The 14,031-nt window shown below is 42.3% G+C and overlaps 1 protein-coding gene across 4 annotated transcripts in view; it reads right to left on the reverse strand.

Moving 5' to 3' along the window:
- ARFGEF3 (ARFGEF family member 3) overlaps positions 1–14,031 on the reverse strand; it is a 182,985-nt gene that overhangs the window by 29,669 nt on the left and 139,285 nt on the right. For all 4 annotated transcript variants that reach the window (XM_053222185.1, XM_053222189.1, XM_053222187.1 and 1 more), the window contains 3 exons: positions 6,692–6,836; positions 4,996–5,118; positions 525–628 (listed from right to left, as the gene is read on the reverse strand). In XM_053222185.1, coding sequence (XP_053078160.1) covers positions 525–628; positions 4,996–5,118; positions 6,692–6,836 — 372 coding nt within the window. The remainder of the gene's footprint in view (positions 1–524; positions 629–4,995; positions 5,119–6,691; positions 6,837–14,031) is intronic.

Genomic DNA, 14,031 nt, shown 5'->3' on the forward strand with positions numbered 1-14,031 from the left:
TCCAGAAGAGGCCTGGGGACAGAACCCGCAAAGACAGGACTACAACTACTGAGACAGGGTATCACTGAAGCCTGGGGGGGGGGGGGGCAGGGGGAGAAAGGGCTTCAGGAGGGACCATCCTCTGGTCCGGCGGCGTTGGACGCAGATATTGGCAGTGACTGGATTTCGCACAATGAAGGTCGCTGTTTAGTTGGATGAGCGCTGTTGCATGGGATTTCTTCACTAGATCTTGGCTGACTGCATCCCGCTTTTGTTTCTGTTTCTCTCCACTGGCCGCACCCCCACGATCCACGTTCTGGTCCTATCGTGAGGACTTCCCGTGACCTCATGACTCCCTTCCTTACAGCCTGACGCAAACATAGAGATTAGGATGGTTCCTGCGTCTGAGCGTAAATGAGAAGTTTCAGAGACTGCAGTTCAGTTGTGCGTTCTGGTATATTTCCGTTACTTTCTTCCTTTCCTTCCTGGAAGGGGTGGGGACAAAAACTTATACTAGAGCTGCGTGCAAGCACCGCCCCCGGTACCTGAGAGCAGCGCCGGAGGTAATCCAGGGCAGGCAGGCACAGGTCTGGGGACGTGGCTCCCGGTCCTGGGACACAGTCTCCTATTTCTTTACAGTCCACTTCCCCTGGCGGACAGAGATCGACAAAATTACTCTCGCCTTCCTCCTTCAACAGGAGACCTGTTGAGCCACACGGCCTTCGCTCAATAAACGTCTACTGAAATAACCAGAAAAAGTTACCCCAAGCTCTGCAACCCCGGAGACAGTCCTTTCTCCCCTCTGCACGTGTGCATCTTAAACACGGTTGGGATCACAGCGTGCATCTAATTTTGTTGGGAATATTCCATTTTGTGAGTCTCCTTTTCAGTAAGCAATGGACACTTTTTCTGGGTTCTACCACAGTACCCACGGTGGCTGGACGCTGTTGTTTTGTACCTGGACACCCTGTAACTCACTTCACTGTGCCCCTGCTGCTGTCGGTATGACTCTGAAGCTTGATGATTAAGGAGAATCCTGGCGACAAGCCACATGTTGGGCTGGAATGAAGCGCCAGGCCTCTCTCTGTTTGGAAAAGAACCCATCGGCTACCAGTGCTCAGCACTAAATAGTGATGATAAATAAAGGCTCTGGGATGATCTAAACATCAGGCTTGGGGACTGAGACGACTGAATGGAGTTGAAATGATTTTTCTTTCTTTTTATTTTTTTGGTGGTATATATCTAGAGATTTCGCAGATCTGTAGAGGGCATCTAGATTTTCTATAGGTAAATACTAGTCGAGGATTATCATTCTTCTCATGCAATGAATCTATTCACATAGTTTTAGTAACTTTGTTCCACTGACACCATAATTGTTTCCCATTGTCTACAAGGGTAGCAACTAGCACCCTTGCCCGGGGGTAAACAGACCTAATTACTAGGCATTGGTTAAAATTCAGACAAAGAGGCATGTTTCTCCTTTAAAAAGAAGAGATAAACACTTGTATTTTAGATCAAGGATCACCCTTTTCTGTACAGGTTAGACAGGAAATACTTCAGGCTTTGCAGGTTCCCTTGTTTTTGTAACACCTTCTCAAATCTACTGTCGAAGCACAAAAATAGCTACAGACAAATGACCATGGCTGTGTTCCGATAAACTTTATAAAATAATTTTTTTTTTTTGCCAATTGTTTGCCAACCCTCGGTTTGGATCAACACACTTCACAACGTGAAAACACAGCATAGATCAAATTCATGTTGAATAAGCCAAGCGGGAATTAAAAATACGTTCGTTTCTTAGCCTGTTGATCACAGTGAGCAGTCCGAAAGTTTTTTTTGTTGGTTTTAACCAAGGCCGCCGCGGTACACATCAAAGTCTATGCAAGTGGCGCCCCCTGGAGTCCGGGGCCGTCCACAGCCAGCAGGGCTGTACTGGAGGCCCCTGAGTACCCCCCAGGCTCCATGCTCCGTACAAATAACTCCACCTTATAATTCACAGAAAAAACCATCCTCCTTGTGCATCCCGATAATTCTGCATCTCCATTTGCTGCCCTTAACTCCCTCCTTAAGACAAAATCTCACATTTGTGACACGCTGTTAGGCATCTCCCCTTGAGTGGAGTTTCACAGAAGTTCAACAGGTCCAAAGGTCCAACGTCAATACTTTCTCCTCTCCTCCACACCTAACCTGCTCTCCTTTTGAATGTCCTAACTCTGGGCAGCACCAGCCTTTGTATGAAACGTGGGGAACGGGAGCCATCCTCGGTTCCCCCTCCCCGAGCCCCCATTCGGTGACAAGCCCTACAGACCCCACCTCTGCCATGTGCTAGAGCCAACTGCATTCTCTCCACAATCCGCCTGCTCGCAGCTTCTCGCACCCACGTATGGGGAGATGTGCCTGCCAGAGTTTAGTGCCTAACCGTGCATGTGACTGGAGTACTCTTTACTTAATAACCCTCCCTGCACATTCTGGATTCCTTGACTTGGCACGCGGCACCCTTCACAACTGCCCTCTTCCTTTCTTTCCAACTGATCACCCACCATCCCTCTTATGTGGGTACCTTCAGTGTACTTTGTCTTTAGGAAAGTAAACCCATGGCTTACCCCACCAAGTTCAAATGTCACCTCCCCTTTGAAGCTTGCACCTAGCCCCCGCTACCAAACATCTGTCTCAGCGGCTTATTCATTTCAGCTTACGTGTCTTTTTTTTTTTTTTTTTAGTAGCCTCCATGAAAATATTCATCTTACTGAATTGTAACAATTGATTTATATGTGTTTCCTAGAAGAGCCTGTGAGCGTCTCACAGGCAGGAACCTCTCCCATGTTTTATTCATCTTTCTATCTTCACATAGATGTGCCCACATGGCAGGCACTCAACTAACTGTTCACTGAATAACAGAATAACAGTCATTATGACTCTTCAATGAAATATAAGACTGTGACATAATAGCAAACACATATACTGGTCTCTGCTCCCGGTTCCTGGCACATGGCTCCTAAAACCTTTGTAACTTCCCAAGTGACAAGACTACTAGAAGCATCTTCTGTTCTCATATTAGGTCTTTGACTCCAATTCCTGACACAGAGCTCCTACAGCCTTGGAATTTCCTGGGTGGTAGGAATATCTATTGTTCTGATTGAGGCAACAGCCGGTGGGCTCCTGGATGTGGACTGGTCACCAGAAAGATCAAGCCATGACTAGAACATCCCCTTCCTAACTCCTAAACAGAGTTAAAGATCTATCATGCCTACGTGATGAAGCCTCCATAAAAACCCCCAAAGCATGGGGTTCAGAGATCTTCTGGGTTCGTGAGCACATCTACATGCTGGGAGGAGAGCACACCTCAACTCCGTGAGGACAGAAGCTCCTGTGTTTGGGACCCTTGTGGACCTTGCCATATGTATCTCCTTTGGCCGTTCACCTGTATCTTTTATTATATCCATCATATGATAAATTGGTACACGAGTTCCCCTGAGTTCGGTGAGTTGTTCTAACAAATAACCAAATCCAAGGGGCAGGGGTTATGGGAAGCTCGTATCTGTAGCCGAGTCAGAGTTGTGGGTAACCTGGGGACCTACTTGTGCTTGGCATGTGAAGTGGGGGGCAGCCTTGGGGGACTGAGCCCCTGACCTGTGGAGTCTGCGCTAACTCTGGGTAGTGTCAGAATTGAATTGGATTGTAGGACACCCAGCTGGTGTCGCAGAGTATCACGTGCTGTGAGGGCCGCCCCTCTCCCCCATCCAGTATTGGGAGTGTGGTAGTCATACGGGAACAAAGGAGATACGCAGGAGTGAGTTTTTCTCAAACAAAAGCTGAATTTTCTACTACCTAATAAAAGATGCATACTTTAAGTTCTTCTTATGATTAAGATTATTTGGCTTCTATTTAACATACAGCAGAATTAAAAAAAAAAATCGTATGCTGTGCTTCAGAAGAAATCTTCCTCTGAAGCCCAATTTGTAACATCAAGAAGCAAGTGGCTGCGATGGTTACCCTTCCGCTCAGTCCTCTGTTTCCCAGGGTGTACGTAATAATAGAATAAAGCATATATGATAAATAATAGACTAGAACAACAATGGTCTACAGATCAGACTTGTTGCCTTCAGGCGCTATCCTGAAACTTGCATTTTGTTCCTGGTCCCTAAAAAAAAAGGGAGCGTGAGTGAAGTCACCTCGTTTCTCTGTGTCCAGTTTTCTTGTGCAAAGGAATTGTGAATTATTGAGCAAAAATTAAAAAAAATATATATTATGGACTTTATATTGCCCTTATTTAAATTGTTCTTAGCCTCCATGTCTCAGAGCACTCCAGGGCGAAGTTCTCAAAACTTTAAGATTTAAGTTCCTTCTAAAATTTCTGGTTTTAGGAACTGCTGGCAGAAACTAACTGCCCTCCCCTCTCATCCCAGGTAGCTTGCGCTTGATAGCAACCTGCTACAGCAGGTCGTGTTGTATAGCAGGACTCTACTTTGTTAAAGTATTGCTAAATTAAGCAGAAAATCAACTTAGTAGACTCTGACACCCACAAGGCCTCAGAGAAGGGGGACTTTGACATTCCAGAGAAATTTTATGATTAACAAGTCCCAGGAGAAGGCATGCTTGATTTTTTTTTTTTTTTTTTTTTTTTTTTTGGGGGAGCTGGGAACTCAGGCGGAGGCCGCCAATTATGGGACATCGAGGATCGTAGTTCCTGCATCGGGGCAGTTACTGAACACAGTACTGAATATTCTGAGACTCAAAAAGAAGTTGGAGCAAAGTAACACATAGATTGCAAACATGCTACAAGAGTGTCCCGTGAACACGATGAATGACAGCAACCCTGGACAGAATCCAAGCTGCTTTCACAGTAAGCTTTCTGCTCCTGAGTAGACAGCACACTGCCATCTGCATATCGCCCAGGCTTGCTTGCTTGCTTGTTGCCAAGCTTGTTCTTGGGCCTGTCTCCGGGCCCTTCCACACAAAGTCATCCAGGACGGGGCCCCCAGCTGTCACGAGGCATGGAAAGAAGACCCCACTTACCCAGTCCTTTGACAAACTTCATAAGGCACATGATGTAACTCGTGGCTGCATTGGCGAAGACCTGGATGTTGTCGGTATTGAGAAAAGCTTCAAATACATCAAACACCGGAGCTTGGCCTTTTCCTGAGGGGAGGAGGTTGTAGAATTGTAAGAAATGAAGTCTCTACCCTTCAGGCTGTCCATACTCTCAGCATCTTCCATGGGGTCTTGGAAAAGACCTATTGGAGGAAATCCCTGGCCTTTTGACGGAGCGCACAGTACTGTCTTTCTCAGCTTTGCCTGCAGGGGGAGCTGCAGGGAGGCTACAAATACCAAGACCTCGGTAGACAAGAGATGAGGGCAAACAGCTGAATGCAGGGCTGAGGCAATGTGTGAGTCTACAGGGTAGTGAAACATGCGGGCCTCTGGGATTCTCCTGCACACACAATTATAGGGAAGGGAAGGTTTTAGAAAAGCCCTGATGGCGTATTCTGATTGACTCATAACTGTGCAGAAAAGAGTTCACAGGCTTGAGACTGCTATTCTTAGAAGGCCTGCTTTGCAAGAGTTTTCCTTGATTGGTATCTGGGAACTGGGTTCTCAGAATATTCCCGGGCAACAGTTAACTGATAAGGGTGGTTCACGGTGCCTAGACTGTGCAAACAACATGGTTTATTCCGAACACTTGCTTTCCTTTGGGGAGTCTGGGATTTTGGTGGGTGCTAGGTAGAGGGTACCCATGTGGCCAGCTCTTAGCTGGGTCTCTAATGGGCTTTGCTGGGAAGAAACAACCTCATGTTGCTGCGTTTTCACTACTGGGGAAGAGTATGCTCTGTGGGACCCTCATGGGAGGCAGAGAGCACACGAAACCTGCACAGGGATGTCCCAAGATTCTCTGATTTTTTTTGCTCTGATCCTCTGGCCTGTTGCCATGATAAATCTCGGCTGTGAGCCATGTAATAAATCTGAGCCATGCAACAAGACTTAGTATAACTATAGGCTGAGTCCCATGAACCCCTCTGGTTGGTTTCTGAACGTATCAGTAGTCTTGGGGACCACGCACTGACAGAATACCCATGGTTGCTGGGCATGCTCTATGGGTCCCCATCCATTTCCAGCCAAACCCAATTTCCTTAACTGGGATTCTACTACATGATGATGCTTTCCTGCTTCTTACTAGCAAGTGAATAATGTTTTCCTTTTTGGCTTTAGGAATGAACTCAACACAGACAGGTGTAACTGAAACAACAAACAGGAGTGTCAGTCTTCTGTCTAATCTGTCCATAAGAGCAGGGCCTGATTCATCATGCTCAGGGTTCTTGGCCTGCTGGCAGGACTCAGAACGTGTGTCCCTGCTCTGCCAGATTGTTCCCTGCCGGAAAAACATGGCTGCATGGCGGTCTTCCCTATTGCTCTGTTTCTTTAGATAGCATGAAAACTGACATCAAGAACTAATGCTTTGTAACAAGAATCATCCACATATACTTCCCTCTCACTACCCTCACTTAACAGAGGACTGGAAATGCTACCCAGAGCAACTAGGCAGGAAAAGATAAAATAAAATGCACCCAAATCAGAAAGGAAGAAGTACAACTGCCCGTTTGTAGATTGCGTGGTATATTTTATTTAGAAACTCCTCAAGACTCCACCCCAAACTTTAGAACTCATAAAAGCGTTCAGTAAAGTTTCGGGATACGAGACGAACAGACGTTCTTACCCATGGAGTAATCACCAACCAGATACTCCTTCACTTCAGACTTGTTCCCACTGTGCACCGTTTCCAGGGCACTGAACAAGGACCTCCATCCTGACTGGATCTGGGTGGAACACACTTCAACCAGCTCGCCGATGGATGTGACAACCTGGCGGAGGCAAAGGAAGTAGCACTTAAAACTTCTTCCTTACAAGCAGCAGGAGAATTTCTGGAAAGGGGGATACGCTTCTCTGGTCCCTATATCTGGATCAGTGCCAGTGAAAAAGAAAAACCAGAATTCAGCCAAACTCACTCAAAAATCTACATTAGCAGCCACATTGCATTAATTTGCATTCTGCTAAAGACTTACATTGTTGAGCAACTGTTCACACGCCTGTTAGCCATCCATAAATGTTCTGCTGTTTTTTTTTTTTTAAATTGGGTTTTTGTCTTCTCATTATTGACTTTTTATTAATGAGTTATTAGAGTTCTTTATGTATTCTAGATTCAGGTCTTTCCTGGGGCGCCTGGGTGGCTCAGTCAGTTGAGCGCCCGGCTTCGGCTCAGGTCATGAGCTCGTAGTTTGTGAGTTCAAGCCCCGCATCAGGCTCTGTGTTGATAGCTCAGAGCCTGGAGCCTGCTTTGGTTCTGCGTCTCCCCCTGTCTCTGCCCTCTCCCCGCCCCCCGGCTCATGCTCTGTCTCCCTCCCTCTCTCAAAAATTAACACACATCCAAGAAAAAAAAAAAAAGACTATTAGATTCAGGTCTTTCCTGAGATATAGGATTTATACATATTTTGAAATAGTTTGGCCTTCTCTTTTTATTTTTTAATGGTGTCTTTTGAAGAACACGTTTTTAATTTTGATGAAACCTAATTCATCAATTTCTCTTCCTATGGATGTTGGTGTCATTTCTTTTTTAAAAATTTTTATTTTTGAGAGAGAGACAGACAGACAGACAGACAGACAGCATAAGCAGGGGAGAGGCAGGGAGAGAGAATCCCAAGCAGGCTCTGCACTGTCAGTACAAAGCCTGATGTGGGGCTTGAACTCACAAACCATGAGATCGTGACGTAAGCCTAAGTCGGACGCTCAACCAACTGAACCACCAGGTGCCTTCATGTTGGTGTCGTTTCTGAGAAATCTTTGCCTAACGCAAGGTCCCAAAGATTATTTCTAGTAATATTCACCATATTAGTGTGCATTTTGCCTGACATCAATACAGCCACCCCAACTCTTTCATGGTTACTATCTGCATGGCATATCGTTTCCAATACTTTACTTGCAATCTGTTTGTGCCTTTGAATCTAAAATCTGTCTCGTCACCTGCATATTATAATATCTTATTGCTTTGTCCAGTCTTAGAATCTCTGCCTTTTGATACTTTTAGTCAATTCGTGTTTTCTAACATCTTTGAGACATAAATCACATACCATAAGATCGACCCATTTATACTGTATAACTTTTTTTTTTTTTTAGCATATTCAAGGAGTTGTGCAGCAATCTAATCAGTAGTCTAATTTTAGAGCATTTTCATTACCTGCCTGTGTCTACCAAAGCCAGCACCTGGGGACAGTCATCCTTCCCACCCAACCCTACCCTCCACTCCAGGCAATCCTTGGCCTACTTTGTATCTCTACTGATTTGCTTATTATCGATGGACATTTTACATAAATGCAATCATACAAAAGTGGTCTTCTGTGACTGGCCTTTTTCATTTAGTGTAATGTTTCTAAGGTTCATCCATGTTGTAGCACAAATCAGAACTCATTTTTTTTTATTGCCAAATAATACTTTATTATATGGAAATACCACATTTATCCATTTATCAGCAGATGGAATTTACGTTGTTTCCAACTCTCTGGCTATTATGAATAACATTACTATGAATGCTTGTGTCTAGATTTATACGCATATATATTTTCATTTTTCTTGGGTATGTACCTTTGGAGGAACTGCCAGACTGTTTTCCATGGTGGTGCATTTAACCTTTCTGTCAGTAGCACATGGGAGTTTTGACTTCTCCACATTCTCATCAAAACTTAGTATCTTTTATCTTGGAGTCATTCTAGTGGGTTTGAAGTGATATCCCATTGTGGTTTTGATTTGCATTTCCTTAATGACTAATGACACTGAGCATCTTTTTGCCAATACATATTGAATGCTATTATTAATGATGTCTTATTTAGGTCTGTCATTTTATTATTTGTTTTCCACATATAATGTGATTTGTATTCCTCTGTTCCTCCTTTACTGCCTTCTTTTGTGTTAAACATGTTTTTTTTTATATGAAATTTATTGTCAAATTGTATGGAATCCTTTATCTACTTTTAATTTATTATTTGTGTTATTCTCTTGACTGTTGCCCTAGGGATAATATACATCCTTAATTCATCACAATATTCTTCAAGTTAATACTGATGTAATTCTGGCAAAATCTAGCAAATTTGCTTCTAAATAGTTTCATTTTCTCCCCCTTTGTTCTGTTATCGTTATTTATATTTTTATATTTAATAAGTCCAAAAATAGAGTGTCAGACTTAGCGCTCTAAACATTATTTTTAAAACAAAAAGAAAAAATACATAAATCTTTTTATATTTACTCATATAAGAACCATTTCTTCTTGTAAAACTGATTTACTATCTTGTTACCTCCTTTTAGTCTGAAGGAATTCATTTAGTATTTCCTTTTTTAAACCCTTTGAGAAAAAGAGAGCACAAGCAAGGGAGGGGCAGAGAGGGAGGGGGACAGAGGATCCAAAGGGGGCTTTGTGCTGACAGCAGTAAGCCTGACACGGGGTTCAAACTCATGAACCATGAGCTCACAACCTGAGCTGAAGTCGGATGCTTAACCGACTGAGCCACATTTAGTATTTCTTATAGGTCTGTTAGCAAGAAATTCTTTCAATTTTTGTTTATCTGAGAATGCTTTTACTTCATCGTTACCTTTGATGGGTAATTACTCTAAATTATTCACTGACTTTTTTTTTTTTCTTTCTTCTAGCACTTTCAATAGATCATTGCATTATCTTCTGGCTTTGATTCTCTCTGGAAAAGCAGCAATTAATCTTATTGTAGTAATGAACTATTTTTCTCTCAAAGTTTTGAGAGAAACTCCTGCTGCTCTCAAGGTTTTGTCTTTGAGCAGTTTGACTATAATGTATCTACTGTGGATCTCTATGTATTGATGCTAATTGGGGTTCCATTATTTTTCAAAATATGTTTTCTCACCCTTTGTCTTTCTCATCTATCTCTGAACTCCCATGCCACGTAAGCTTGATATTTTCCCACAGGTCTTCAAGGTTTTTTTTCTGGTCAAACAATCCTCTCCAATCTTTAGAATGGATAATTTCTACCAATCTACCTTCAAAGTTCACGAATTCTTCTGCCATTTCAAATAGTTTTCATTTCTTTAGACTATTTTTGAGTCATTGTCATCATATTTTCCTTTCATTCTTTGAACATATTTATAATAGCTGTTCTAAAGACTGTCCCTCACCTCCAATATCTGGGCTCATTCTAAGTCACTTTCTGTTTGTTTGTTTGTTTGTTTTTTTGCCTCCCCTCTCAATGTGTCACTCTTTTTTTGTCTCTTTGCATGTTCTTTTTTTTTTCCTGTAAATTTGACATTTTATATAATAGAGTGTAGCAATGCTAAATTCTGATTAATTTTTCTGATTTTTTTTTTAATAAAGGGTTGGACTTACACTGTGCAACATCTCTTCCTATGTATGAGAAGCCAAAGTCTCTGGCTCAGTTTCTTTTTTTTAAATTTGTCATGTCTTAGCCTTACTATCTCGTATTCATCCCCACGTCTGCATAGGTTAGTGGTCAGCTGATGAAGCGGGAAGAAGTTGTGCTCAGATAGCTTGAGCCTTTAAGGCTCCCATTCTCTTCAACCGATCCATGTGTGTAGGTTGAGGAAAATATTCCAAGGCTAACCAGTTTTCAAGTTTCCCTGGTTTTTACCTACTGATGGTATTTGTATGGTCTATCTTACACCATGTTTCAGTCAGCCAGAGATGTGCAAGGAACTTATCTAGTCTTTCTATTAAGTCTCTGGTTTTCAGAGACTCATGTTACATTTCCTTTTTTAAATTTTTTTTAATGTTTATTTATTTCTGAAAGAGAGAGATAGAGCATGAGTGGTGGGGGCAATGCAGAGAAGAGAGGGAGACATAGAATCAGAAGCAGGCTTCAGGCTCTGAGCTGTCAGCACGGAGCCCGATGTGGGGCTCAAACTCACGAACTGCTAGGTCATGACCTAAGCTGAAGCCGGATGCTTAACTGACTGAGCCACCAGGTGCCCCCAAGACTCATGTTACGTTTCTTACCTGTTCACTGCTCGCTGCAACCTTAGGCTAGCAAAGTTGCGGGGTTCCCCTGTTCGCTTCCTAATGAATTCACCACGTTTAGTTGCCAAACCAATGGTCTTTTTTCATCTTCTTCAAACCAAGTCCATCACTTATAGGAGAAACACTGATGATTTTCCAAGTTAGCTCCACACTGGTCAAACTCCTATTCTTGCCAATATCTTGAGAGCAAGGGTGATGGGTATGGTCTTTGCCAGGAAGTCAGGCACTTCCACTGTTCCCAACCAAAGTTGTATCAGAAACTATTTCTACACACAAATGCTACTCAATTTGCTGTCTGTCCTTGGTCAGTCTCTAGAAACCTGAAAGTGTTGCTTTTGACAATTTTGTCCTGTTTAATACTTGATTTTTGTGAGGAAGATCCGTTAACTTTTTCATGCCACCGTTGCCCAAATCCCTCCTGTCCTAAATCTTCCTCAACATATTTAAGCATAGTAATTTTTTTTTTATTATTTTTAAAATAATTTACGTATTTTTTAACTTACATCCAAGTTAGCGTATAGTGCAACAATGATTTCAGGAATAGATTCCTTAATGCCCCTTACCCATTTAGCCCATCCCCACCCCCCACAACTCCTCCAGCAACCCTCTCTTTGTTCTCTATATTTAAGAGTCTCTTATGTTTTGTTCCCCTCCCTGTTTTTATATTATTTTTGCTTCCCTTCCCTTATGTTCTTCTGTTTTGTATCTTAAGGTCCTCATATGAGTGAAGTTATATATTTGTCTTTCTCTGATTAACTTCACTTAGCATAATACCCTTTAGTTCCATCCATGTAGTTCCAAATGGCAAGATTTCATTCCTTTTGATTGTCGAGTAATACTCCATTGTGTGTGTATGTATGTATGTATGTATATATACACACACACACACATACATACCACATGTATGTATATACATACATACATACCATATCTTCTTTACCCATTCATCTCTCAGTGAACATCTGGGCTCTTTCCGTATTTTAGCTATTGTTGATAGCGCTGCTATAAACATTGGGGTGCATGTGCCCCTTCGAAAGAGCACACCTGTATCCCTTGGATAAATATCTTGTAGTTCAATTGCTGGGTCCTAGGATATTTCTGTTTTTAATTTCTTGAGGAACGTCCATACTGTTTTCCAGAGTGGCTGCACCAGTTTGCATTTCCACCAACAGGAAATAAGAGATGCTCTCTCTCTCTGCATTCTCTCCAACATCTGTTGTTGCCTGAGTTGTTAATGTTGGCCATTCTGACAGGTGTGAGGTGGTATCTCACTGTGGTTTTGATTTGCATTTCCCTGATGATGAGTGATGTTGAGCATTTCTTCATGTGTCGGTTGGCCATCTGGATGTCTTCTTTGGAGAAGTGTCTATTCATGTCTTTTGCCCATTTCTTCACTGGATTGTTTTTTGGTTGTTGAGTTTGATAAGTTCTTTATAGATTTTGGATACTAACCCTTTATCTGATATGTTGTTTGCAAATACCTTCTCCCATTCCATTGGTTGCCTTTCAGTTTTGCTGATTGTTTCCTTTGCAGAAATTTTTATTTTGATGAGGTCCCAATAGTTCATTTTTGCTTTTGTTTCCCTTGCCTCCAGAGACATGTTGAGTAAGAAACTGCTGTGGCCGAGGTCAAAGAGGTTTTTGCCTGCTTTCTCCTCAAGGATTTTGATGTCTTACATTTAGGTCTTTCATCCATTTTGAGTTTATTTTTGCATATGTTGTAAGAAAGTGGTCCAGGCTCATTTTTCTGCATGTTGCTGTCCAGTTTTCCTAGCACCATTTGCTGAAGACACGGTCTTTATTCCATTGGGTATTCTTTCCTGTTTTGTCAAAGATTGGTTGGCCATACGTTTCTGGGTCCATTTCTGGGTTCTCTATTCTGTTTCATTGATATGAGTGTCTGTTTTTATGCCAGTACCATACTGTCTTGATGATTACAGCTTTGTAATACAGCTTAAGTCCAGGATTCTGAGGCCTCCAGCTTCAGTTTTCTTTTTCAAGATTGCTTTGGCTATTCGGGGTCTTTTCTGGTTGCATACAAATTTTAGGATTGTTTGTTCTAGCTCTGTGAAGAATGCTGGTGTTATTTTGATAGGGATTGCTAAGCATAGTTATTTTAAAGTCTGTCTCTGATAATTCTGATGTCTGGATCCCTGGCTGAGCATGCACGCATGTGTGTGTATTTTTATTGTTTTTCTTTTTGTTTTCAATGACATGTTATTTCCTTTTTAAAAACATTTTACTTTTATTTTTGAGAGAGAGAGAGAAAGAGAGGCAGGCAGAGAGACGGAAACACAGAATCTGAAGCACGCTCCAGGCTCTGAGGTGTAAGCACAGAGCCTGATGCAGGGCTCGAACTCATGGGTCGCGAGATCATGACCTGAGAGCCAAAGTTGGACACTTACCCGACTGAGCCGCCCAGGTGCCTCAACATATTATTTCCTAATGAGCCTGATTAGTTTTTGATTGAATGTAGACACTGCACATGCAAATCAAGAAGTAATCTGAATCCTTGGGATGATGTCATCTTCTAGCAGAGAGGTATTCTGCACTATGGCTGGCACTAGAACTCTCAGTCATTCATCTCATGTTAGGAATTGGGATTATTCCCCATTATGACTAGTCTGTTTAAGTTTCACTCCTCCTCCTAATACGTCCCCCTTTTCCCTTCACGGTTCTGCCCCGAGAGATCAGTGTTTCATTAAAGACTCTAATCTTGCTTAGTTTTTCAATCTTTTAGCTTCCTCTTCTGAGATTTGGGGATTCCAGTTCACGGAAAGTAGTCTCAGGCACCAGGTACAGACTCTGGGTATTCTTTTTCTCCTAGATGCTGCCTCATAGCTATCGAATACATAGTTGTATTCCAACGCCTTCCAGTGATTGAACAAAAAATTTTTTTATCCAACTTTTTCTGGTTGATCCCTGTGGGAAGTTGATCTGAACTATTTAATTCACTGTTATTGAACCCCCCCCCCACCCCCCACAATTTAGAGTTTAGGTATTAACTTGCA

This window comes from Acinonyx jubatus, chromosome B2 (assembly GCF_027475565.1).
Source record: "Acinonyx jubatus isolate Ajub_Pintada_27869175 chromosome B2, VMU_Ajub_asm_v1.0, whole genome shotgun sequence".
Classification (NCBI taxonomy): Eukaryota; Metazoa; Chordata; class Mammalia; order Carnivora; family Felidae; genus Acinonyx; species Acinonyx jubatus.